At 49.3% G+C, this 25,902-nt stretch overlaps 1 protein-coding gene across 1 annotated transcript in view; it reads right to left on the reverse strand.

The window, feature by feature from the left end:
- LOC143959271 (uncharacterized) overlaps positions 1 to 25,902 on the reverse strand; it is a 113,540-nt gene that overhangs the window by 65,684 nt on the left and 21,954 nt on the right. Inside the window, exon 19 of the mRNA XM_077467947.1 lies at positions 25,725 to 25,815. Coding sequence (XP_077324073.1) covers positions 25,725 to 25,815 — 91 coding nt within the window. The remainder of the gene's footprint in view (positions 1 to 25,724; positions 25,816 to 25,902) is intronic.

Consider the following 25,902-nt stretch of genomic DNA (forward strand, 5'->3'; position numbering starts at 1 on the left):
AATGCGGGCCACTGGTTGATGGTGTTCCCTCCGCTTGTCTCAGCAGAGAGGGATCCATGATTGGAGGAGAGCCGGTCACCTGACAGATCTCCATACCGGGATCTCCTCCCAACTTTCTCTTTTCTCTCACAAACTCCATTTATTCTTTTTGTTCTCCGCCAACTCTCAGACCCCCGAAGCCGGCGGAGCGCAATGCACATTTGTAAAGCACATCGCTGGGCTCTAGTTATCTTCAATGCTCTTCTTTTTCAGTGGCAATAACTCTGCATTTTATATCTCTTCCAAAGAATTCCATTATAAAGAAGAGCACTAAGTGAATTCTGTACTTACCTGTGGCGCATTTCCTCAGGACACGGAGAAGGAACTTTGTTGACGATCTTGTGGACAACCACTTGGTGCTTTAGTTCCCTGATGACAAAGAAAGACAAAGGTAGGTGAGATATCGGTTGTACACATATATATAGATAAATATAAAAACGGCAGTTCTACACAGAAGAATTTAACGGCTTCCAAACATTTTCGCTTAGTAGAGGAACTTGTATAAAGCGTCACATAGAAGTTATATAAAGTGGATATTGGAGGGACTCTGCTTACTGATCAGTCCTATGGATCTCCATAATTCCAGATCTTTAGTTTGAGTAATATGAAAGTCAGAGGGACATGAAAAGCCCCCCTCAGTCATTTCTGTTCTCTATATCTGGGGGTCATGTAGCTCAAAGGTTCCCATCCCTGTCCTCAAGTACCCCCAACAGGTCATGTTTTGGGAATTTCTCTTAGATAAAATAGCTGTCCAAAATACCAAGCCATTGACTCCCAATTTAAAGCACCCGTGCAAGATAATGGAAAACCTGCAAACATGGCCTGTTGGGGGTACTTGAGGACCTGGTTGAGAACCACTGATGTAGATGAACGAGTTACATATTTTCAGGGCTTTTTTTTAAGCTGGAACTCATTTCCACCACCTGTGGCTCAGGCTCTCTGCTCACCACTATTACTTGAAAAACACAAAAGTCCAGCTTCTATGCTTACAAGTGACAGCTTGTTTCCCAACAGCTCTCACAGATCAGATCTCCTGAGGGGTTCCCACTAAGTGGGATGGAGACAAGGGAGATATAGGGGCCCGGGATGCAGTACAAATGCCAATATCACCACTGGATGAGCTCCCGTCAAGTGAGAGGCAGAGCCAACTACCGTATGTGGGGAGGTAATAGAGCCCACTGGGTGTCCCAGCTTAATACAGCAACAAAAATAAGACACGTGGAAGATGGTGGAGCTTTTAAGGAGATGGGGAGAAGATGGGTCAGTCGAGGGGGGTTGCATGCAGAGGTAAGAGCTAAAGAGGGCTGAAAGTGAGATGTGTATGGGGGAGGCAGAGGTAAGCAGCTATGGAAGAAGGCTGAAACCTGCACTCTGTGTGTAGCACACCCCTAAACTCTGTATGCAGTGCACCCCTGAACTCTGCACTATTTACGTAACACACCCCGAACTCTACAGTCTGTGTGTAACACCCTCCCCAACTCTGCAGTCTGTGTGTAACACCCTCCCCAACTCTGCAGTCTGTGTGTAACCCCCTCCCCAACTCTGCAGTCTGTGTGTAACCCCCTCCCCAACTCTGCAGTCTGTGTGTAACCCCCTCCCCAACTCTGCAGTCTGTGTGTAACCCCCTCCCCAACTCTGCAGTCTGTGTGTAACACCCTCCCCAACTCTGCAGTCTGTGTGTAACACCCTCCCCAACTCTGCAGTCTGTGTGTAACCCCCTCCCCAACTCTGCAGTCTGTGTGTAACCCCCTCCCCAACTCTGCAGTCTGTGTGTAACCCCCTCCCCAACTCTGCAGTCTGTGTGTAACCCCCTCCCCAACTCTACAGTCTGTGTGTAACCCCCTCCCCAACTCACTCTGCAGTCTGTGTGTAACCCCCTCCCCAACTCTGCAGTCTGTGTGTAACCCCCTCCCCAACTCACTCTGCAGTCTGTGTGTAACCCCCTCCCCAACTCTACAGTCTGTGTGTAACCCCCTCCCCAACTCACTCTGCAGTCTGTGTGTAACCCCCTCCCCAACTCTGCAGTCTGTGTGTAACCCCCCTCCCCAACTCTTCACTCTGTACATAATGCACATCTGGTATTTAAGGTGGAGTTCTACCCAAAAAATTGAACCTCCGCTTTTTGGAACCCTCCGCCCTTCGGTGTCACATTTGCCACCGTTCAGGAGGGGTGGGGGGGGAGCAGATGGTGGGGGGGGGAGCAGATACCTGTCTAATAACAGCATTTGCTCCCACTTCCTGGCATAGATCACCGCGGAATTCGTGGTGACCTACGCCCTTTCCGGAGACAGAAGACAACAGGGACCAGCAAGGACAGCTCGCGCATGCGCAGTAGAGAACCAGGAAGTGAAGCCGCACGGCTTCACTCCCTGATCCCCTTACTGAGGATGGTGGCGGCAGCAGCTGAGAGCTGACGGACAGATCGGCTTCCGGTGCCGACATGGCGGGCTCCCTGGGACAGGTAAGGGTCCATATATTAAAAGTCAGCAGCTCCAGTATTTGTAGCTGTTGGCTTTTAATATTTATTTATTTTTTCGGCGGACCTCCACTTTAATGGCCCTGTAAAGACCCTCCCACTGCCAGTGAAATTTGACCACAACCACTATTTGATGCGGTTTGGAGGGTATGTGTAGGGGGGGGGGGGGGGGGTCATGATTGAGTTCCTGTACCTATTTTCGGAGAAAAAAAAAGCCCTGCATGTCTTACTAAAGTGTAATCCTCCACAAAGGCGATGTGACGGCTTCAATTGTCATTGACAGATTCTATGGGGGGGTTATTCAATAAAACTGCATGGTGCAAAATCTGGTACAGCTCTGAATAAGAACCAATCAGCTTCCAGGTTTTATCGTCAAAGCTTGACTGAACAAGCTGAAGTTAGAAGCTGATTGGCTACCATGCAGAGCTGCACTAATTTCCCCCTCTATGTTCTTAAAATATATTTATATAGAAAAAACGTGTACTTACCTCCTCTCCGCTGTTTCTTTGGTATTAAATACCTGCAGCCAAATTTTTCTCCTTTGAGATCTCAGATGTTGTTCTTCCCGCTCAACTGCCTCTTTCCACTTCTTTTCTCCCTCGTTCTCCCGTCTCCCTCCCCCCAGTGCCCGCCTTACCACAAACGCTTTTAGGTTGTACATTTTCTTTCCTCCGAAAGTGCTGGTTTTTGAAATCTGTAACAACAACAACAAAAAAAAGATGTTAAGTTGATGTAAAGATTTTATCCGGTTGCTGACCGGCACACATAGATATACTGCTGCAGAATGGCTCTCCTGGGCGAAACCCCTGTACGGGTACGGCTTTTCCTTCAAGTGTGGGGGACCCAAGGCGCGTGGCCGGCGGGCACGATCACCGCCGGCTCACATGCAATCGCGTGCACAAGAGCCAGCACAGGGGTTTTGTGTGTGTAAACAAATCCCTGTTCTGTCAGGGGAGTGGTGACATATCGTAAAGCTTTACTGCTATTGTAGCTGCGCTTTGACGCCACTATTCGGGTGGGAGAGGGGCGTTTTTTACCCCCCTAGAAGGGGTTAAAAAGGGGGTTAAAGGTGCCTGTGTAGCGCAGCTGCCAAAGTGCTTTGCAGGCACTGAGGCAGCGCTGCCCATGAATTCCATTGGGCCGAGGCGGTAGAGGAGCGATGTATACACCCCTCCTCCACCGCCTCAAAGATGCCGCTAGCGGGACTCTTTCTAACCTCCTGCAAGCGCACCGCCCTGGTGTGAAAGCACTCGGGCTCTCACACTGGGACTGCAGGTGAGGCATTTTTCAGGCGCTTTACAAGCGTTATTTTTAGCGCTAAAAAAAAAAACGGCTCCAGTGTGAAAGGGGTCTTTATCTGTCGGTTGGCCGTTGGGTTTCCTATCAGGTGTGGAGGGGGCATGCCAACTCCTAATAGGAACCCAACGGATACCTGAAGCAGCATTATTAGTTTTGGATAGAGTAGGGAAGGCTGAAACCCCATCAAGTTTTTTTTTCCAGTCTATTTCCTGCTAGGATAGGGAGATTTCTCTTTACTTCCTGAATTTGAGATGTGACAGGAAGTGAGAAGAAATCTCCCTATAGTGAGGAGGAATTCCCACCTGAGACTGCAGTGCCCAGAACATTGGGTGATCCACCTTCAGCTCTTCTTCTCATGACAAATCTAAAAATGTAGGATTGTCACCAGAACAAATAAAGGGGGCGGGATCTCCCCAGCGAGGAACACGGACTGCAATAAAAACCTGGCAGAGGATCTCATTTCAGCTTCCCGTTAGAGGATACTTACGTTTGTCGCTTCGCTACGCTCAAGTGCTTTAGAAAAGCTCGTGATTCTGTCTTCTGCCGTCTTTTCTTTGCTCGAAAGCTCTGAAATAACTCCTGTAAGAGAAAGTTCAACATTTAATATATTTTGTTTTGATACAATCTTAGAATAAAAGTGAAATAAAACAGAGAATGTCATTTCTCGCTCTTCGCGCTCCTGTTATATTGTCCACACCTTGTGTTATTGTTTAAACGCCGGATTTGTTGGAAGTACCAATAAATATAACCTTATTGATAATCTGCATTTTTATTCCCGTGTGTGATTGTGTAGACAGGACAGGGCCTCAGTATTGGGGGAGGGGGGGTATAATGCTCTTCAGATGGTCCTGGTCCCCCCTGTCATCTCTTCTATCATGTCTGCTATATAAATGTATAATAATAATAGTGTGTGACTGTGGGGGGGGAGGGGGGGGCTGGAATTAGAGTGTAAGCTCCTCTGGTGCAGAGACTGATGTGACTGGCTCAGTGTTCCCTGTACAGCACCATGGTGTATGTGAGAGCTATATAAGTATTTATTATTATTATTATACACAATTTATATAGTGCCAAGGGTTTACGCAGTGCTTTACAATGTACGGTGGGGGGGGGGGGCACAATTACCGTACAGTACAATACAAAAGGTACAGGAGGGCCCGGGTCGTAGAGCTTACACTCTAAAGGGAGGGGGTTGGTGGTACAAAAGGTAATAGCTGCAGAGAATGATTTGATGGGGGGGCTCGGGGACAGTTAGGTGGGGGTTGGGATCGGCTTCCCTGAATAAATGAGTTTTCAGGGATCTCCTAAAGGTGGACAGGGTAGGGGCTGAATAATAATTATTATATATGTGAGAGCCATATAAGTATTTAATAATAATAATAATAATAATAATAATTATAATAATAATAATGATATATGTGAGAGCTATATAAATATTTAATAATAATAATAATAATTATTATTATTATTATTATGTATGTGGGAGCTATATAAGTATTTCATAAGGATAATAATTATAATAATAATAATAATAATAATAATAATAATAATAATAATAATGATATATGTGAGAGCTATATAAGTATTTAATTAGAATAATAATAATACATTTAAATAACAATAATAATAATTATATATGTGGGAGCTATATAAGCATTTAATAAGAATAATAATAATAATTATAATAATAATAAGTTACGCCAAGTAAATAGATATCTAACATGTGACCCTTTATAATTGCACACGCTCGTGGAATGGCGTGTGTGGAAACGTCGCTACACAAAAATTCTCATAGGCGACGCTTTAAATTTTTTTACTGGTTACATGTTTTGAGTTACAGAGGAGGTCTAGGGCCAGAATTATCGCTCTCGCTCTAACGTTCGCAGCGATACCTCACATGTGTGGTTTGAACACCGTTTTCATATGTGGGCGGGACTTACGTATGCGTTCGCTTCTGTATGTGAGCACATGGGGACAGGGGCGCTTTACTTTTTATTTTTTATTGTTCATTTTACTTTATTTATTTTAGTTTGACACTTTTTTTTCCCCAAAAATAAATGTTTTGATCACTTTTATTCCTATTAGAAGGAATGTAAACATCCCATGTTGTAGGAATATGACATGACAGGTCCGGGGGGTCAATAAGACCCCACATCTCACCTCTAGGCTGGGAAGCCTGAAATAAAAAAAAACGATTGTGGCTTTGATTGTATTGGTGAGTCGGTAGAAGCACCGGAGGGCGGTAGGAGGGGGGGGGGGACGTCCCCTCTCGCCTCCTGTAAGAACGATCAAGCAGCGGAACAGCCCCAATGATCATTCTTATGGTGTAGGGAGTCGCCGGCTGAAAAAGCCGATCTCTGAATGATTTCTGTAGCTACACCCATCATTCAGATATCCCCCCACAAAGTCAAGGACATCATATGACGGCCGGCGGGCGGGAAGTGGTAAAAATGCATTTTTTTTTAAACACAAAGTTGTCCATTTATACAATATTTCTAACACATAACATGTACACAGCAAAAATGACCCCCCAACATAGATTCTCCTACTCCCCCCGAGTACAGCGACACCTCATGTGTGAGACTTTCACAGCCTGGCATCATACAGAGGCTGAGTACAGCCGAGTATGGCTGGGTATCACCGAGTATGGCCGGGTATCACCGAGTATGGCCGGGTATCACCGAGTATGGCCGGGTATCACCGAGTATGGCCGGGTATCACCGAGTATGGCCGGGTATCACCGAGTATGGCCGGGTATCACCGAGTATGGCCGGGTATCATCGAGTATGGCCGGGTATCACCGAGTATGGCCGGGTTCTCACCGAGTATGGCCGGGTTCTCACCGAGTATGGCCGGGTATCACCGAGCATGGCCGGGTATCACAGAGTATGGCCGGGTATCACAGAGTATGGCCGGGTATCACCGAGTATGGCCGGGTATCACCGAGTATGGCCGGGTATCACCGAGTATGGCCGGGTATCACCGAGTATGGCCGGGTATCACCGAGTATGGCCGGGTATCACCGAGCATGGCCGGGTATCACCGAGCATGGCTGGGTATCACCGAGCATGGCCGGGTATCACCGAGCATGGCCGGGTATCACCGAGCATGGCTGGGTATCACCGAGTATGGCTGGGTATCACCGAGTATGGCTGGGTATCACCGAGCATGGCTGGGTATCACCGAGCATGGCCGGGTATCACCGAGTATGGCCGGGTATCACCGAGCATGGCTGGGTATCACCGAGTATGGCTGGGTATCACCGAGTATGGCTGGGTATTGCAATTTATGGCAGGGTATTGGCAGAGTATTAGCAGGGTATTGAAGAGCATTGTCAGGGTATTGGCAGAGTATTTTCAGGGTATTGCAGAGTATTTTCAGGGTATTGGCAGAGTATTGTCAGGGTATTGGCAGAGTATTGTCAGGGTATTGTCAGGGTATTGTCAGGGTATTGTCAGGGTATTAGCAGAGTATTGTCAGGGTATTGCAGAGTATTGTCAGGGTATGGCAGAGTATTGGCAGGGTATTGCTGAGTATTGGCAGAGTATTGGGTATTGGCAGGGTATTGCTGAGTATTGGCAGAGTATTGGGTATTGGCAGGGTATTGCTGAGTAATGGCAGGGTATGGTAGAGTATTGGCAGAGTATTGGGTATGGCAGACTAATGGCAGAGTATTGTCAGGGTATTGAGGGGTTAATTGTGGGCGGGCAGTGGTGTGAGTACCGCAGATGCAGCCCACAGCGCTGCCGACACAGAGGGGAAGGAGGGAGGTACACGTGATCGCTCTGTCATGTGACGTGACGCGCGGGGCGGGTCCTGTGGAGCGGTGTTCTGTAGCAGGGGGCGGAGTTGTGGGAGGACGTCACGTGACGGCTCCCCGGAGCTCAGCGACCGCCCAGGAGCCGTCATTCCGCTATGGGGCGGATTTTATGAGGTTCATAATAATAATAATTATTATTATATATGTGGGAATTATAGAAATATTTCATAATAATTATTAAAATATATAAAAATAATAAATATGTGAAGTGGGTGATCTCCTGTATGATGGGGGAGGAGTTGTGGAGGATGTGGGCGGAGCAAAGGGGAGGGGACGTCATACTCACCTGAAGCTGAATTCACAACTGAGCTCTAAGCGGGCGGATTACCGGTTATATACCCTCCTCTCCGCGATGACGTCACCAGAGGCTGTTGCCATGGAGACCGTTTAACTGCCAGAGCAAAAAAAAATTCTGTACGTTTTTTCAACGGCCGCAATGGCCCCGCCCACATAGGACTTGGCTCCGCCTCCACACAGGACATGAGAGACCCTGGAGAATAAAATGGCGGGAATTCGGATTTCTAGGTCATGTGATATTTGCTGAGCGGTTTTATGAATTGGAAACAATTGAGGGAAAAAATAAAAATGAGAGTGAAAATACATTCACATTAATGTCATAAAACATAAAACATCGCCGCCATTTTCTTTGGTAAAATATAAAAGTTGCGCTAAGAGAATATATAAACATTTTTCTATAAACATTTTATTTAATAACAATACAGAAAATAGAATAAAACACCAAATTGTTTTTCTTCTTCTTTCTCCTTTTTTTTTTTTTTTTTTGTTTCTGATTTCATAATTTACCACATTGGAGGTAAAGGCGGCGCCCTCCGGTGGCGGGATGGTGGTGGTGACGGCGCCCTCCGGTGGCATCGCCGCTCCCTCTAGAGGCAGGACGGCGGATTCGCCTCAGCGACAACTACTTCCGGTGTAAGAGAGGCTTCCGGTCATGCGCGGCATGGAAGTGCTGGCTTCGTGAGTGCGGGCGGAAATGACGGCGGCGGCGAGGGGGAGGAGGCATGGTGTGCTGGCGGAAGTGGCTGCGAGACCAGGAAGTAGCCGGTGAGGCGGTGTAGTGTCACAGTTTGATGCCTATCACAGGAGGGTGCGGAAGTGACGTTGTTGCGTACTGCGCATGCGCGATGCGCTCCAAACGCTCGCGCCGTGCGTTCCAACATAGTTTCGGCAATACAGTTCAGCGAAACCATCACATAATGTTACGGAAGTGATGTTACACACAACACAAACACGGGCCACGTTGTTGCGTACTGCGCATGCGCGATGCGTTCCAAACACTTGCGCCGTGCGTTCCAACATAGTTTCGGCAATACAGTTCAGCGAAACCATCACATAATGTTACGGAAGTGAAGTTACACACAACACAAACACTGGGCCGTTCGTTACAACACTAATACTTCCCTTGTTACCTAGTAGGTTTTGCATTGCTGGGACTTGTAGTGCCTATCCTGAGCTACATGCTTCAATGTTCAGTATCCTCATCCCTATCCCCATGCTTCAATGTTCAGTGTCCATCCTTATCCCCGTGCTTCAATGTTCAGTGTCCTCATCCTTATCCCCGAGCTTCAATGTTCAGTGTCCATCCTTATCCCCGTGCTTCAATGTTCAGTGTCCTCATCCCTATCCGCGAGCTTCAATGTTCAGTGTCCTCATCCTTATCCCTGTGCTTCAATGTTCAGTGTCCTCATCCCTATCCCCATGCTTCAATGTTCAGTGTCCTCATCCCTATCCGCGAGCTTCAATGTTCAGTGTCCTCATCCTTATCCCTGTGCTTCAATGTTCAGTGTCCTCATCCCTATCCCCATGCTTCAATGTTCAGTGTCCTCATCCCTATCCGCGAGCTTCAATGTTCAGTGTCCTCATCCTTATCCCTGTGCTTCAATGTTCAGTGTCCTCATCCCTATCCCCATGCTTCAATGTTCAGTGTCCTCATCCCGATCCGCAAGCTTCAATGTTCAGTGTCCTCATCCTTATCCCTGTGCTTCAATGTTCAGTGTCCTCATCCCTATCCGCAAGCTTTAAATGTTCAGTGTCCTCATCCTTATCCCTGTGCTTCAATGTTCAGTGTCCTCATCCTTATCCCTGAGCTTCAATGTTCAGTGTCCTCATCCCTATCCCCCTGCTTCAATGTTCAGTGTCCTCATCCCTATCCGCGAGCTTCAATGTTCAGTGTCCTCATCCTTATCCCCCTGCTTCAATGTTCAGGGTCCTCATCCTTATCCCCGAGCTTCAATGTTCAGTGTCCTCATCCCTATCCCCCTGCTTCAATGTTCAGTGTCCTCATCCCTATCCGCGAGCTTCAATGTTCAGTGTCCTCATCCTTATCCCCCTGCTTCAATGTTCAGGGTCCTCATCCTTATCCCCGAGCTTCAATGTTCAGTGTCCTCATCCCTATCCCCCTGCTTCAATGTTCAGTGTCCTCATCCCTATCCGCGAGCTTCAATGTTCAGTGTCCTCATCCTTATCCCCCTGCTTCAATGTTCAGGGTCCTCATCCTTATCCCCGAGCTTCAATGTTCAGTGTCCTCATCCCTATCCCCCTGCTTCAATGTTCAGTGTCCTCATCCCTATCCGCGAGCTTCAATGTTCAGTGTCCTCATCCTTATCCCCCTGCTTCAATGTTCAGGGTCCTCATCCTTATCCCCGAGCTTCAATGTTCAGTGTCCTCATCCCTATCCCCCTGCTTCAATGTTCAGTGTCCTCATCCCTATCCGCGAGCTTCAATGTTCAGTGTCCTCATCCTTATCCCCCTGCTTCAATGTTCAGGGTCCTCATCCTTATCCCCGAGCTTCAATGTTCAGTGTCCTCATCCCTATCCCCCTGCTTCAATGTTCAGTGTCCTCATCCCTATCCGCGAGCTTCAATGTTCAGTGTCCTCATCCCTATCCGCGAGCTTCAATGTTCAGTGTCCTCATCCTTATCCCCGAGCTTCAATGTTCAGTGTCCTCATCCCTATCCCCCTGCTTCAATGTTCAGTGTCCTCATCCTTATCCCCCTGCTTCGATGAGGACACTGAACATCGAAGCATGGGGATAAGGATGAGGACACTGAACATTGAAGCTTGCGGATAGGGATGAGGACACTGAACATTGAAGCACAGGGATAAGGATGGACACTGAACATTGAAGCTCGGGGATAGGGATGAGGACACTGAACATTGAAGCAGGGGGATAGGGATGAGGACACTGAACATTGAAGCTCGGGGATAAGGATGAGGACCCTGAACATTGAAGCAGGGGGATAAGGATGAGGACACTGAACATTGAAGCTCGCGGATAGGGATGAGGACACTGAACATTGAAGCTCGGGGATAGGGATGAGGACACTGTACATTGAAGCTCGGGGATAGGGATGAGGACACTGAACATTGAAGCATGGGGATAGGGATGAGGACACTGAACATTGAAGCTCGGGGATAGGGATGAGGACACTGAACATTGAAGCAGGGGGATAGGGATGAGGACACTGAACATTGAAGCAGGGGGATAGGGATGAGGACACTGAACATTGAAGCTCGGGGATAAGGATGAGGACACTGAACATTGAAGCTCGCGGATAGGGATGAGGACACTGAACATTGAAGCAGGGGGATAGGGATGAGGACACTGAACATTGAAGCTCAGGGATAAGGATGAGGACACTGAACATTGAAGCACAGGGATAAGGATGAGGACACTGAACATTTAAAGCTTGCGGATAGGGATGAGGACACTGAACATTGAAGCACAGGGATAAGGATGAGGACACTGAACATTGAAGCTTGCGGATCGGGATGAGGACACTGAACATTGAAGCATGGGGATAGGGATGAGGACACTGAACATTGAAGCACAGGGATAAGGATGAGGACACTGAACATTGAAGCTCGCGGATAGGGATGAGGACACTGAACATTGAAGCATGGGGATAAGGATGAGGACACTGAACATTGAAGCTTGCGGATAGGGATGAGGACACTGAACATTGAAGCACGGGGATAAGGATGGACACTGAACATTGAAGCTCGGGGATAAGGATGAGGACACTGAACATTGAAGCACGGGGATAAGGATGGACACTGAACATTGAAGCATGGGGATAGGGATGAGGACACTGAACATTGAAGCTTGCGGATCGGGATGAGGACACTGAACATTGAAGCATGGGGATAGGGATGAGGACACTGAACATTGAAGCACAGGGATAAGGATGAGGACACTGAACATTGAAGCTCGGGGATAGGGATGAGGACACTGAACATTGAAGCACGGGGATAAGGATGGACACTGAACATTGAAGCTCAGGGATAAGGATGAGGACACTGAACATTGAAGCACGGGGATAAGGATGGACACTGAACATTGAAGCATGGGGATAGGGATGAGGACACTGAACATTGAAGCATGTAGCTCAGGATAGGCACTACAAGTCCCAGCAATGCAAAACCTACTAGGTAACAAGGGAAGTATTAGTGTTGTAACGAACGGCCCAGTGTTTGTGTTGTGTGTAACTTCACTTCCGTAACATTATGTGATGGTTTCGCTGAACTGTATTGCCGAAACTATGTTGGAACGCACGGCGCAAGTGTTTGGAACGCATCGCGCATGCGCAGTACGCAACAACGTGGCCCGTGTTTGTGTTGTGTGTAACATCACTTCCGTAACATTATGTGATGGTTTCGCTGAACTGTATTGCCGAAACTATGTTGGAACGCACGGCGCGAGCGTTTGGAGCGCATCGCGCATGCGCAGTACGCAACAACGTCACTTCCGCACCATCCTGTGATAGGCATCAAACTGTGACACTACAGCGGCGGAGGATGGAGGGGCGGATCAGTGAGTGCGGGGTGACCGGTGGAGGGGCAGGTTCTCTGTACCATTGTTGTAAAAATAGCTGCGACTCATGCGTCACTTCCTGTGCAGGTGTTTCACTGTAACGGCTTTCCGCGGGGCTTTACTGCGCATGCGCGAGTTAGGGACTCTTGGCGAGATAACGGCCTTTGATCGCGCATGCCTCGTTCGAGAAATATTGTGCAGTGATGGGAATTCCGGATCTTGTCGCCCAGGCCAATTCTGACATTTCTCTCCTCCAATGTAAAATCCATCATTTATTGCTAGAATATGACACGGAACCCCCAAACATTATATGTGTTTTATAGCAAAGACCCCGGAGAATACAATGGCGGTCGTAGCAACTTTTTATCTCGCACGGTATTTGCGCAGCAGTTTGTGCTTTAAAAAAAAAAACAGTAAAATTAGCCCAATTTTTTTTTGCATAATGTGATAGATGAAGATACGCCGAGTAAATAGATACCCAACACGTCACGCTTCAAAATTGCACGCACTCGTGGAATGGAACCAAACTTTGGTATTTAAAAATTCCCCATAGGCGACGCTTTACATTTTTTTACTGGTTACATGTTTTGCGTTACAGAGGAGGTCTAGGGCTAGAATTATCGCTCTCGCTCTAACGTTCGCGGCGATACCTCACATGTGTGGTTTGCCCACCGTTTTCACATGTAGGCGGGACTTACGTATGCGTTCGCTTCTGCGTACGAGCTCACGGGGACAGGGGTGCTTTACATTTTTTATTTTTTTTATTGTTAATTTTACTTTTATTTTTTTAGTTTGACACTTTTATGAACAGTGAGGCGTTTTCTTGGCGCAGTGAGGCGTTTGCTGGGCGCAGTGAGGCGTTTGCTGGGCGCAGTGGCAGCGTATTTATTGGCAGAACAATGTACTGTACATGTACTCAGTGCTATACACGGGGCCCCACCCCCCTCTCCAAGCTCCACTCTATCTCCCCCCCCACCAACTCTCCGCCTCCACCAACTCTCCGCCCCCTCGAGTCCATCATTTTTCTGGACCCCGGACATACATAAGATTCGCGCATGCGCGATTCGCAGCATGCTAGTGGGGTGGGCGGGGCTGTTTCTGACGTTAAACATCTCTCCGCCCGCCCGCTCAAGAGCATAATATTTCTCGACCGCGGCCAGCTCCCACGCATGCGCGATCAAGGGTCGTGAAATCGCACATGTGCAGTAAAGCCCCGCCCTCAGCTGTTTCAGTGACGGAGCCGCACCGGAAGTGACGCGGTTTGGTTTCAGAGTCCCAGAAATCTTTACAACACCGGTTTTCTGCCTTCTGCACCTTCTGTACAACTTCCTGTCCATGTGATGTCACTTCTAGGATGATGTCACGAGTTGGTGTCAGGGTGGGACACGGGACTGGGTGTAATGTGTGCGCAGCTTCCATCAGAGGCTTCTCACACACTGTTCACCCCTCAGAGCAAGAGAATCCCCATACGTGTCATGAGAGGTCCAATGTCCCGGAGTCATATCATTTTAATGCCCATATGGGGGGTTCCGGAGGTCCTCACATCTGTATCGGGGGGTTCCGGAGGCCCTCATGTCTGTGTCAAGGGGGTTTCTGGAGGCCCTTATGTCTGTATCGGGAGGGGGTTCCGGAGGCCCTCATGATGTCTGTATCGTGGGAGGGGGGTTCCAGTGGTCCTCATGTCTGGTTCCGGGGGGAATGGGGTTCTGGTGGTCCTCATGTCTGTATTGGGGGGTTCCAGGGGTCCGCATGTCCTGTATCGGGGTGGTTCTGGAGGTTCCCGTGGTCCTTATTTCTGCATCAGGGGTTCCGCAGTCCTCATGTCTGTATGGGGGGTTCAGGTGGTTCTCATGCCTGTATCGGGGGGTTCTGGTGGTTCTCATGTCTGTATCAGGGGGGTTCCGGAGGCCCTCATGTCTGTGTCAAGGGGGTTTCCGGAGGCCCTTATGTCTGTATCAGGTGGGGGGTTCCGGAGGCCCTCATGTCTGTGTCAAGGGGGTTTCCGGAGGCCCTTATGTCTGTATCAGGGGGGGGTTCCGAAGGCCCTCATGTCTGTATCGCGGGAGGGGGGTTCCAGTGGTTCTCATGTCTGGTTCCAGGGGGAATGGGGTTCTGGTGGTCCTCATGTCTGTATTGGGGGAGTTCCAGGGGTCCGCAAGTCCTGTATCGGGGGGTTCTGGTGGTCCTTATATCTGCATCAGGGGTTCCCGCGGTCCTCATGTCTGTATCGGGGGGTTCCGGAGGCCCTCATGTCTGTATTGGGGGGTTCCGGAGGCCCTCATGTCTGTATCGGGGGTTTCCGGTGGTCCTCATGTCTGTATCGGGGGGTTCCGGAGGCCCTCATGTCTGTATCGGGGGGGTTCCGGAGGCCCTCATGTCTGTATCGGGGGTTCCGGAGGCCCTCATGTCTGTATTGGGGGGTTTCGGAGGCCCTCATGTCTGTATCGGGGGGTTGCGGAGGTCCTCATGTCTGTATCGGGGATTCTCATGGCCCTTGTGTCTGTATCGGGGGTTCCAAAGGTCCTCATATTTGTATTGGGGGTTCTGGAGGTTCTCATGTCTGTATGGGGGGGTTATGGAGGTCCTCATGTCTTTATTGGGTGTTCTGGAGGTCCACATGTCTGTATCAGGAGGGGGGCTGTTCCGGAGGCCCTCATGTCTATCTGGGGGGGGTTCGGAGGCCCTCATGTCTATCTGGGGGGGGTTCGGAGGCCCTCATGTCTATCTGGGGGGGGGGGCGGAGGCCCTCATGTCTGTTGGGGGGAGGTTCTGGTGGTTCTCATATCTGTATTGGCAGGAGTTCCAGAAGTCCTCCTGTCTGTATGGGGGAGGTTCCGGAGGCCCTCATGTCTGTATCGGGGGGGGTTCCGGAGGCTCTCATGTCTGTATCGGGGGAGGGGGTTCTGGAGGCCCTCATGTCTGTATCGGGGGGTTCCGGAGGCCCTCATGTCTGTATCGGGGGGTTCCGGAGGCCCTCATGTCTGTATCGGGGGGTTCCGGAGGCCCTCATGTCTGTATCGGGGGGTACCGGAGGCCCTCATGTCTGTATCGGTGGGTTCCGGAGGCCCTCATGTCTGTATTGGGGGGTTCCAGAGGCCCTCATGTCTGTATCGGGGGGTTCCGGAGACCCTCATGTCTGTATTGGGGGGTTCCGGAGGCCCTCATGTCTGTATCGGGGGGGTTTCGGAGGCCCTCATGTCTGTATCGGGGGGTTGCGGAGGTCCTCATGTCTGTATCGGGGATTCTCTTGGCCCTTGTGTCTGTATCGGGGGTTCCGAAGGTCCTCATATTTGTATTGGGGGTTCTGGAGGTTCTCATGTCTGTATGGGGGGGTTATGGAGGTCCTCATGTCTTTATTGGGTGTTCTGGAGGTCCACATGTCTGTATCAGGAGGGGGCTGTTCCGGAGGCCCTCATGTCTATCTGGGGGGGTCCGGAGGCCCTCATGTCTATCTGGGGGGGTCCGGAGGCCCTCATGTCTGTATTGGGGGGGGGGGGGTTCCGGAGGCCCTCATGTCTGTATTGGGGGGGGGGGGGTTCCGGAGGCCCTCATGTCTGTATCGGGGGGGTTCCGGAGACCCTCATGTCTGTATGGGGGGGGGGGGAGTTTCTGGTGGTCCTCATGTCTGTTGGGGGGGAGGTTCCGGTGGTCCTCATATCTGTATTGGCGGGGGTTCCAGAAGTCCTCATGCCTGTATCGGGGGTGTCTGTATGGGGGAGGTTCCGGTGGTCCTCATGTCTATTAGGGGGAGGTTCCGGTGGTCCTCATATCTGTATGGGGGAGGTTCCGGTGGTCCTCATGTCTGTATTGGCGGGGGTTCCAGAAGTCCTCATGTCTGTATCGGGGGTGTCTGTATGGGGGAGGTTCCGGTGGTCCTCATATCTGTATGGGGGAGGTTCCGGTGGTCCTCATGTCTGTATTGGCGGGGGTTCCAGAAGTCCTCATGTCTGTATCGGGGGTGTCTGTATAGGGGAGGTTCCGGTGGTCCTCATATCTGTATGGGGGAGGTTCCGGTGGTCCTCATATCTGTATGGGGGAGGTTCCGGTGGTCCTCATGTCTGTATGGGGGAGGTTCCGGTGGTCCTCATGTCTGTATTGGCGGGGGTTCCAGAAGTCCTCATGTCTGTATCGGGGGTGTCTGTATGGGGGAGGTTCCGGTGGTCCTCATATCTGTATGGGGGAGGTTCCGGTGGTCCTTATAACACCCAGGGAGGATATGGCAAATTTTATTTTCTTTATTTCACAGATCGGCTACAAACCCCCTGAACAAGGAGCAGAGCTGGGAAGATGTGGAGGCGTTCTGTCATCAGCCGTGACCTGGAGGGTCTACTACTACGACTACTACCACCATCATCTCTTCAGAAGTAGTGCCAGCCTGTAACAATGTATCTAGATGGAGGTTCTCTTTAAAGTCTCCCCCAATGAAGGTCGGCAGCTACAAATCCTATACAAAGACTGCAGCCGCCGACTTTTATTATCAGGACACTTACCTGTCCAGGGATCCGGCGCTCTCCTCCCCCGACCCGATTCTTCAGTTGGCTTCGGGTTTAGGCGCTGACATCTTAACTAAGGGAAACCGGCCCCCCAAACTTCCGGGACCTGTGATGTGTCCAAGAAGACTGGAGGGGAGGGGGGGGGCTGCACCAATCCGACCAGAAGTGGGAGCGGGTACCTGTCAAAAACCTCCCCCCACAAGACATAAAGTGCCAGTCATTATAGAAGAGGGGAGGAGGTTGCAAACAAGCAGAACTTCCCCTTTTTTTGGGTGACGTTCTGTATATCCATATATGGTAATCGTGTGATAATATAATTAGGCGGAGCTCCTCTTTATGCGGCGTACATATGATATGTAATAATGTATGTAGGTAGTGATGGACGAACTTCCGACGGGACTGCGAACCGGAACGTTCGCGGCGGGCCCCATTGACTTCAATGGGAGGCGAACTTCGCAAACCTATAGGTCAAATTTGCAGCCAGAAAATAATTACTAGCTGTGCAAACATAGTCCCACCACATGGCCAATGACATAACACATGTATGAGGTGAATTTGGGATCGACAACTACAAGCATTCTTTTTTTATATGGGAAATTGTTGTGACAATTCAGGACTGTGCAGCGCATGAAGGCAATGGAGGAGACGGAAGGTCAGGGACCAGGGTAGGCAAAGAAGAGGGTGCAGGAGATGATCACCAGCAGCGTGACATACAGCAATGACACCTGCACCGTGATAGAGTCATCTGACACCAGCACCGTGATAGAGAGCACTGACATCAGCAGCGTGATATACAGCACTGACAGCAGCACCGTGATAGAGAGCACTGACATCAGCAGCGTGACATAAAGCACTCACACCAGCACCGTGACAGAGAGCACTGACATCAGCACCGTGGTATACAGCACTGACACCTGCACCGTAAGCAGCCCCAGGAGGAAGTCAGCATAGCACAGGGATGGTGGGAGCCCCTCATAATGAGCATAGCACAGGGATGGTGGGAGCCCCTCATAATAAGCAGCCCCAGGAGTAAGTCAGCACAGCACAGGGATGGTGGGAGCCCCTCATAATGAGCATAGCACATGGATGGTGGGAGCCCCTCAAAATATGCACAGCAGAGGTACAGCCCCAGGAGGAAGTCAGCACAGCACAGGGATGGTCGGAGCCCCTCATAATATGCACAGCAGAGGTACAGCCCCAGGAGGATGTCAGCACAGCACAGGGATGGTGGGAGCCCCTCATAATATGCACAGCAGAGGTACAGTCCCAGGAGGATGTCAGCACAGCACAGGGATGGTGGGAGCCCCTCATAATATGCACAGCAGAGGTACAGCCCCAGGAGGATGTCAGCACAGCACAGGGATGGTGGGAGCCCCTCATAATAAGCAGCCCCAGTAGAAATATGACACCGCTCAACCTCTTCAAAGAGGAGGGTACGGGCATATAGTACGATGTGCTTTTTTTGGACAAGGAAGTGAGCCAAATGAAGAAAGAAGGTCTCTGTGCTCGATTAAAAAAATTGTTTATAGACATATACATGGTCTACTGGTCACATGTGTTGAATTCCTCCGAGATCCATGCCTCATTCATTTCTATAAATGTGAGGTAGTTAACACTGTCGTGAGCTAGGCGAGTACGCTTATCGGTCACGATCCCCCCTGCTGCGCTGAACGTCCTTTCGGACAGGACACTGGACGAGGGGCAAGCCAACAGTTCCATTGCAAATTGGGCAAGCTCTGGCCAGAGGTCAAGCCTGCCCACCCAGTAGTCCAGGGGTTCATCACTCCTCAAGAGCGTCCACATCGGCCATTAACCCGATGTAGTCGGACACCTGACGGTCTAGGCGTTCCCTGATGCTGGATCCGGATGACACCTGTCGATGGGTCGGCTGAAAGAATGACCTCATATCCGAAGTCACCAACACATCTTCAAACCGCCCTCTTCTTGCAGGCGCTGTTGGATTGGTACCCGCAACTCCTTCTCTGGGAGTGGGAATTGCTCCTCTGCCAGCGCACGCAAAGGCAGAATGCAGAATTTCTCGAAGCAAGGCCTGGAAGTGCTGCATTCTGACAGGCCTCTGCGACAGCGGTAACATTTCCGCCATTTTGTGTTTGTACCGGGGGTCTAAGTACGTTGCCACCCAGTACTGGTCCTTGACCCTTATGCTTTTTATACGGGGGTCCCTATTAAAACACTGGAGCATGAAGGCCCTCATTTGCACTAAACTGGAAGCGGTGTGGTGGCCTGGCTCCTGCTCATCATCCAGGATAATGTCGTCCTCTTTATTCTCCTCTCCCCATCCACGCACAACAGGGATCCCAAAAAGGTTTAAAGCATGCTCTTCTTGCTCCTCCTCATCCGCCCCGGCACCATCCTCCTCTGACTCCTCTTCAGACTCCTGTTGTTGACTTGTCTCAGATAGAGTAGCCCCCCCTGGGAATTCATCCAGCATTGCGACTTCCTCATCTTCCCGCTCCTGCTCCTCCACAGCTTGATCAATGACACGACGCAATACACGCTCCATAAAGAAGGCATAAGGTACCATGTCACTGATGGCGCCATGGCTGCGACTGACCAGTTTGGTGATCTCCTTAAATGGCCGCAGAAGTCTGCATGCGTCGCGCATGAGCAGCCACTGGCGCGGTGAAAAAACCCCCAGCTCCCCAGAACCGTTTCTGCCGCAGAGTTCATACAGGTAGACGTTAACTGCACGTTTCTGCTGGAGCAGCCTATCAAGCATATAGAAGGTTGAGTTCCATCGCGTCGGGCAATCGCAAATAAGACGTCTGACCGGCAGATTGTTTCGCCGCTGAATGTCAGCAAGGCGAGCCATGGCCGTGTAAGATCTTATGAAATGGGCTGAGATTTTCCTTGCCTGTCGCAAGATGTCCTGGACCCCAGGGTATTTGACAAGGAATCGCTGCACGACCAAGTTTAAGACGTGTGCCATGCATGGCATGTGCGTGATTTTGCCCTGTTTCAATGCGCTAAGCAGATTGGCACCGTTGTCACACACCACTTTACCAACTGTCAAATTGAGCGGTGTTAGCCACTGATCTGCCTGTGAACACAAAGCTGAAAGGAGTGCCGGGCCAGTGTGGCTCTTGGCTTCCAGGCACAACAGACGCAGCACGGCATGGCAACGTCTCACCTGGCATGTGGAATAGGTTCTGGGGAGCTTGGGCGGTGCAGCGGAAGAGACGCTAGCAGCGGAAAAGGAGGAGGCAGCTGAGGAGGAGAGGGAGGAGGATGGAGTAGGAGGAGGAGGAGAAGAAGAGTCAGGCCTTCATGCAATCCGTGGCGGTAAAACCAAATCTACGCGGGTGCCACGGGTTACATGCTTGACGGCCGTCAGAAGGTTCACCCAGTGGGCAGTAAAAGTGATATACCTTCCCTGCCCGTGTTTGCTAGACCACGTGTCTGTGGTCAGATGTATCTTGGCACCGACACTGTGTGCCAGAGATACATTCACTTGCCGCTGAACATGGCCATATAGCTCTGGGATGCCCTTCTCTGAGAAATACTTCCTTCCTGGGACCTTCCATTGTGGTGTTCCAATGGCCACAAATTTGCGAAAGGCCTCCGAGTCCACCAGTTTATATGGCAGTAGTTGGCGGGCTATGAGTTCTGACAAGCCAGCCGTCAACCGTTGGGCAAGAGGGTTATCCGGCGTCATCATTTTTTTACGCTCGAACATTAGGCCCACGGAAGCCTGCCTTTTTGCAGAAAAATGTGAGCTTGGCGTGATGGAAGGTGGAGTGGAGGACAATTGTGAGGAGAGAGGAGAAGGAGAAGTAGAAGACAAGGCTGGACGGTGAGAGCCTGGAGTGTGGCTTTGTGTGTTCCGTTGCTCCCACTCGGCTCGGTGATGGCTGCTCATGTGCCTTCTTAAGGCGGTCGTCCCTAGGTGAGTGTTGGGCTTACCGCGACTAATGCGTTGACTGCAAAGATTGCAGATGGCAACGCTATTGTCAGCAGCGGACACATTAAAAAAAGCCCACACTGCGGAGCCATGTGCCGGTGTCCTGGGAGCGCCAGATGTGACCGTACATGGTCGATGACTCGCTCCTGATACATTTGCAGTCTGCTTTGTCCCTCCTGTGCAATGTAAGTTATTCCTGCTTCTCCTCCCTATCTGCTGGTCCATATCTCCCTCTGAACTCCCCTCCTCTTCCTCTCTTGTGGGCACCCACGTGACATCACTAGACACGTCATCATCAACGTCACCTTCCCCACCGCTATAAGTAGAGATCTCGGAGTAGGCAGCAACACCGGGGACCAACCTCCTCCTTGGGCTGATCTGGGTACTGTCGTCAGACTGCTGAGTAGCGGTTCTTGCTACCTCCTCTTCCTTATCCAATGCCAAGAGTGGCTGCGCATCAGAAATGTCTCGATATGGATCGGAAAATAATTCCTGTGACTCAAGCGGAAGGTATGTGGTGGTGGTGGTGTTGTTGGTGGTAGTGTCTTTGGGGGTGCACATAGCAAAGAGTGAAGAAGAGGGTGCAGATCGAGAGGATGAGGAGGGTACAGAAGAGTAAGGCTGAGTGAGCCACTCACCCAAGTCTGGTGCGTCCTTTAAAGTAATTGAACGTACCTTCTGCAACTTCCCACTTTGGCTCAAGACTGTTGCTCCTGCCCTACCCCTACCACCCCTGCGGAAGGGCCTGCCTCTTCCTCTGCCTGTCGTTTTTTAAATGACCCTGTGACAAAACTCTTAAGCCCCGTACACACGAGAGGACTTATGTCCGACAGACTTCCAAAGGAGTTCCGTCGGAGTTCTGCTGGAATTCCGACGGAGTTCTGACAGACTTTTCGGCTGAGCGGACTTGGCCACACACGATCACACTAAACTCCGACGGATTCGAACGTGATGACGTACGACTCGGCTCGAATAAGGAAGTTCATAGCCAGTAGCCAATAGCTGCCCTAGCGTCGGTTTTAGTCCGTCGGAGTAGCATACACACGAGCGGATTTTTCGAAGGGGACCGGGTCCGGCGGAGTTCCTTCGGAAAAATTTGAAGCATGTTCCATATTCTAAAGTCCTTCGGACTTTGGCGAGTCAAAAGTCCGTTGCAGCCCACACACGATCGGATAGTCTGACGGACTCAGTCCTTCGGACTTTGGATGTTGAAAAGTCCGCTCGTGTGTACGTGGCATTAGTCCCTATACCGATGAAGGACTGCTGCAGTATAGGGCAGCGGTCAGCAGTGGTGCACCTCAACCCTATGTATTGTGGACCGATACCGGTCCTTACAGAACAGCAGATTGTACCTCACTTAACCCTATGTACTGTAGCACCCTACACCAAGTTACCAGTCCTTATAAGGACCTTTGTGGACCAAGTAGGTTGTGTGTGACTGATTAGCAGACTGTACGTCAGTCCCTATACCAATGAAGGACTGCTGCAGTATAGGGCAGCGGTCAGCAGTGGTGCACCTCAACCCTATCTATTGTGGACCGATACCGGTCCTTACAGAACGGCAGACTGTACCTCACTCAACCCTATGTACTGTAGCACCCTACACAGACCAAGTTACCAGTCCTGATAAAGAACTTTGTGGAACAAGTGAGTTGTGAATGATTAGCAGACTGCAGCAGAAGGGCAGCAGTCAAGTATAATATTCTTTCTATATTTGGAAGAAAGAATATTATACGTGTACAAGCCTATTACCATACCACTGATACCAGTCCTGAAAAGAACCTTTGTGGAACTAATAGTAACAGCAACTCTTTAAACTGACCCTCACTGCCTCACACACTGCTTCCTTCCTGTCCCTATACAAACTGGCAAAACAGAGGAGACTGGAACAATTACTGGTTACTCGAATAGCACTTTTGTGGACCTGATAGTAACAGCTAATGATGATGATGATGATGACTAATCTGGCTGTCCCTACAGCAGACACACCGTCCTTTCCCTTTCTCTAAACTGACCAAAGACACTCAGGCTGCTGCAACAATCAGTAGCACAGCAAACCTATATACACCTAACACCTATACCAGTCCTGAAAAGAACTTTTGTGTACCAAATAGCTAGTGGTTTATCTCTCCCTGCTCCAAACAGCAACCTTTCCCTATAGTGACAGAAGAAAGAATGTAAAATGGCCGCCGGATCGGGTGTATTTATAAGTTAGGGGGAATGTCCAAGTGTCCATGTGCTGTAATGTCTCAATTGGCTGTCCTGTACCCCATGATGGATGTGTCATCAGGTCAAAGTTCCTTTACACAGTAAAAACACGGAAGTCCGCCGGGCGAACGGCGCCAATAGTCCGCCGAACTGGCGGACCGCGAACAGCCGAAATTCGCCGTGAAACGACCGCCGGGCGAACTGTTCGGCCATCCCTAGTCCTGTACCCCATGATGGATGTGTCATCATAGGTCAAAGTTCTTTTACACAGTAAACGCGGAAGTCCCCCAGGCGAACTGCGCCAATAGTCCGCCAAACGGGTGGACCACGAACAACCGAAATTCGCAGCGAAACGACCGCCGGGCGAACTGTTCGGCCATCACTAGTCAGGAACAGATAATCAGACAATAGGTGACCCAATTACCAATTAACCATGGGTCAGACATGCTTAGCAGAAAACACATAACACCTTAATAAACAGACAATAGCAGGAGACCAGAAGCTCCAGGTGGCTTGCTGACTATATTATCATCTTCTATGAGTCTCTCAGTCTGAAAAGGTGGAATTCATTTCTCTTCATATATTTCTTGAGGGATATTATAGATAAACATTATTGTCCCATTTAAAGTAATCCAAACCACATTCTCAGTGTCCATTAAGTAGTTGTCCATCATTTTCTTGGTCATCCTGTGCCCATAATAGACACTGGGTACCTTACACATAAGAGGGGCCTGAGGAGCTGAGACAGGGGTTTCCCAGCCTCTCCAAGGTAAGCTGGGTTCCACGGGCCCTCCGTCCAATGTGACACCCATTACAGGAACTACTGCCTGCTGACCACCCCATGCTCCTTGCTTGGACATACACATTATTTTTTTTAACTGCGGATTGAAAAATATACCCCTGCAGCGCTGCAGGCACTGACATATGTATTCTGAGAACAGCATCCTGCTGCTCTCACAATACACAACAAACACACCTAACCAGAAAGGACTTTACTGATACCAGAAAGGAATGATTACACAATGTAATTATATTTAAATTTTTATTAAATCATTGATAAAAACAGAGTTTACAGTATCTTCTGCCACACATCCACCCACTCTTCTAATGTTGGGCATACATGTAATGTTCTTGTGTATGCAGAGCACTTTTGTATATAATTTGGTCTGAAGTTACGTTTGGACCAATGAGAGCTCAGAGGCGGCTCTAGATTTTGTGAGGCCTTAGGCAAAAATTAGACGTGAGGCCCCACTCACTCCCATAATAGGAAAAATAATTCAAGTGATGGAAATTAACTGTATTAGGAGGGTACAGTATAGGGGGGTGGACAGTACAGGGGGAAAAGAAAGAAGGAAAGAAAGAAAGAAAGAAAGAAAGAAAGAAGGAAAGAAGGAAAGAAAGAAGGAAGGAAAGAAAGAAAGAAGGAAAGTGTGATCCAGAGGAAGGCGAAAAACCCCAGCAAAGCATGAGCTACATACAGTAGGGGAGAAAATTCCTTCCTGATCCCTCGAGAGGCGATCGGCTACTCCCTGGATCAATGTCAGTACTGTACCCAGTTATATTAAATATATATATATGTGTAAATTTAGGAAAGAATCCAGGCAAAGCAAACTTTGAATAGAGAAAACATCAAAGCTGCGCTAAAAGTGATAGCAGTAAGCACACCAACAGATATAAATTTGGTCACAACAACTAATATATAAAAGGTTCACAGAGCGTGATGGCGTCACAAATTTATACTCTACCCTACGCATTTTGCTGCATCTTCCCCCAAAGATGCTTTTATAGCAAGATGCGCAGGGTGGAGTCTAAGTCCCCTCTACTGGGACCGCCCGTGATTCACTGATGTGCTGTTTTTACATCTTTTACATCTCTGCCATCACAGATTTATACGCCACAATACATGTTTATCATTCTCCCGAAGATGCTATTTGTAGGGGAAAGCATAGGGTGGAATCTAAGTTTGTAAAAACAGTTTAAAAAGTAGTAAAAACAGCACATGTGTTTTGCTACACATAGCATCTTTCCCCCAAAAGATGCTATTTGTCACAAATTTAGACTCCGCCCTATATGTTTTGCCACATATACAGTGGTATCTTGCAGCAGCTTCTCCTTTTCTCCTTTCACGTTCTCTTGCTCATTCTTCTGCTCTTCTTTACATCCGTGATGGAATCTATTAACAAAAAAAAAAGAAAAAGGAAGTTAGGTTGATGTACATATTTTAAAGTGGAATTACATTCAAAACTTTGTTTCTCGGTTGGTTTCCTATCAGGTGTGGAGGGGGCATCTCCTAATAGAAACGCAACGGACAAATGAAGCAGCATTATTACTTTGGGATAGAACAGGGAAGGCTTAAATCCCCCTATTAAGTCTCTGCTAGGTAGATTTCCCTTTACTTCCTGGATTGCGGATGCAACAGGAAGTGAGAAGAAATCTCCCTACAGTGAGGGGAATTCCCATCTTAGACTGTAGTTCCCAGATCATTGGGAGATCCCCCTTGGCACTTGTTCTCGTGGTAACTCTATAATTTAGGATTGTCTCCAGAACAAATAAAGGGGGAATCTCCCCAGCGGGGACACAGACTGCAATAAAAACTGGGCAGGGGATCTAATTCCAGCTTCCGGTTAGAGGATACTTACTTCTGTGATCTTCTCTCTCACGGATGGTTTGATGTTGGATAGGTTTTTGTTCTGGATTCCTTCCTCCTGCTCCTCTGCTATGACAAGAATGCTGTAAGAGAAATTGTAATGTTAAATATTTAGTTTTGCTGAAAATTTGGGATTGAAGTGAACTAAAACAGAAAATAGTACAAAAACT

This window comes from Lithobates pipiens, unplaced genomic scaffold (genome assembly GCF_037356315.1).
Source record: "Lithobates pipiens isolate NorthernLeopardFrog02 unplaced genomic scaffold, aLitPip1_a1.2 Scaffold_69, whole genome shotgun sequence".
Classification (NCBI taxonomy): domain Eukaryota; kingdom Metazoa; phylum Chordata; class Amphibia; order Anura; family Ranidae; genus Lithobates; species Lithobates pipiens.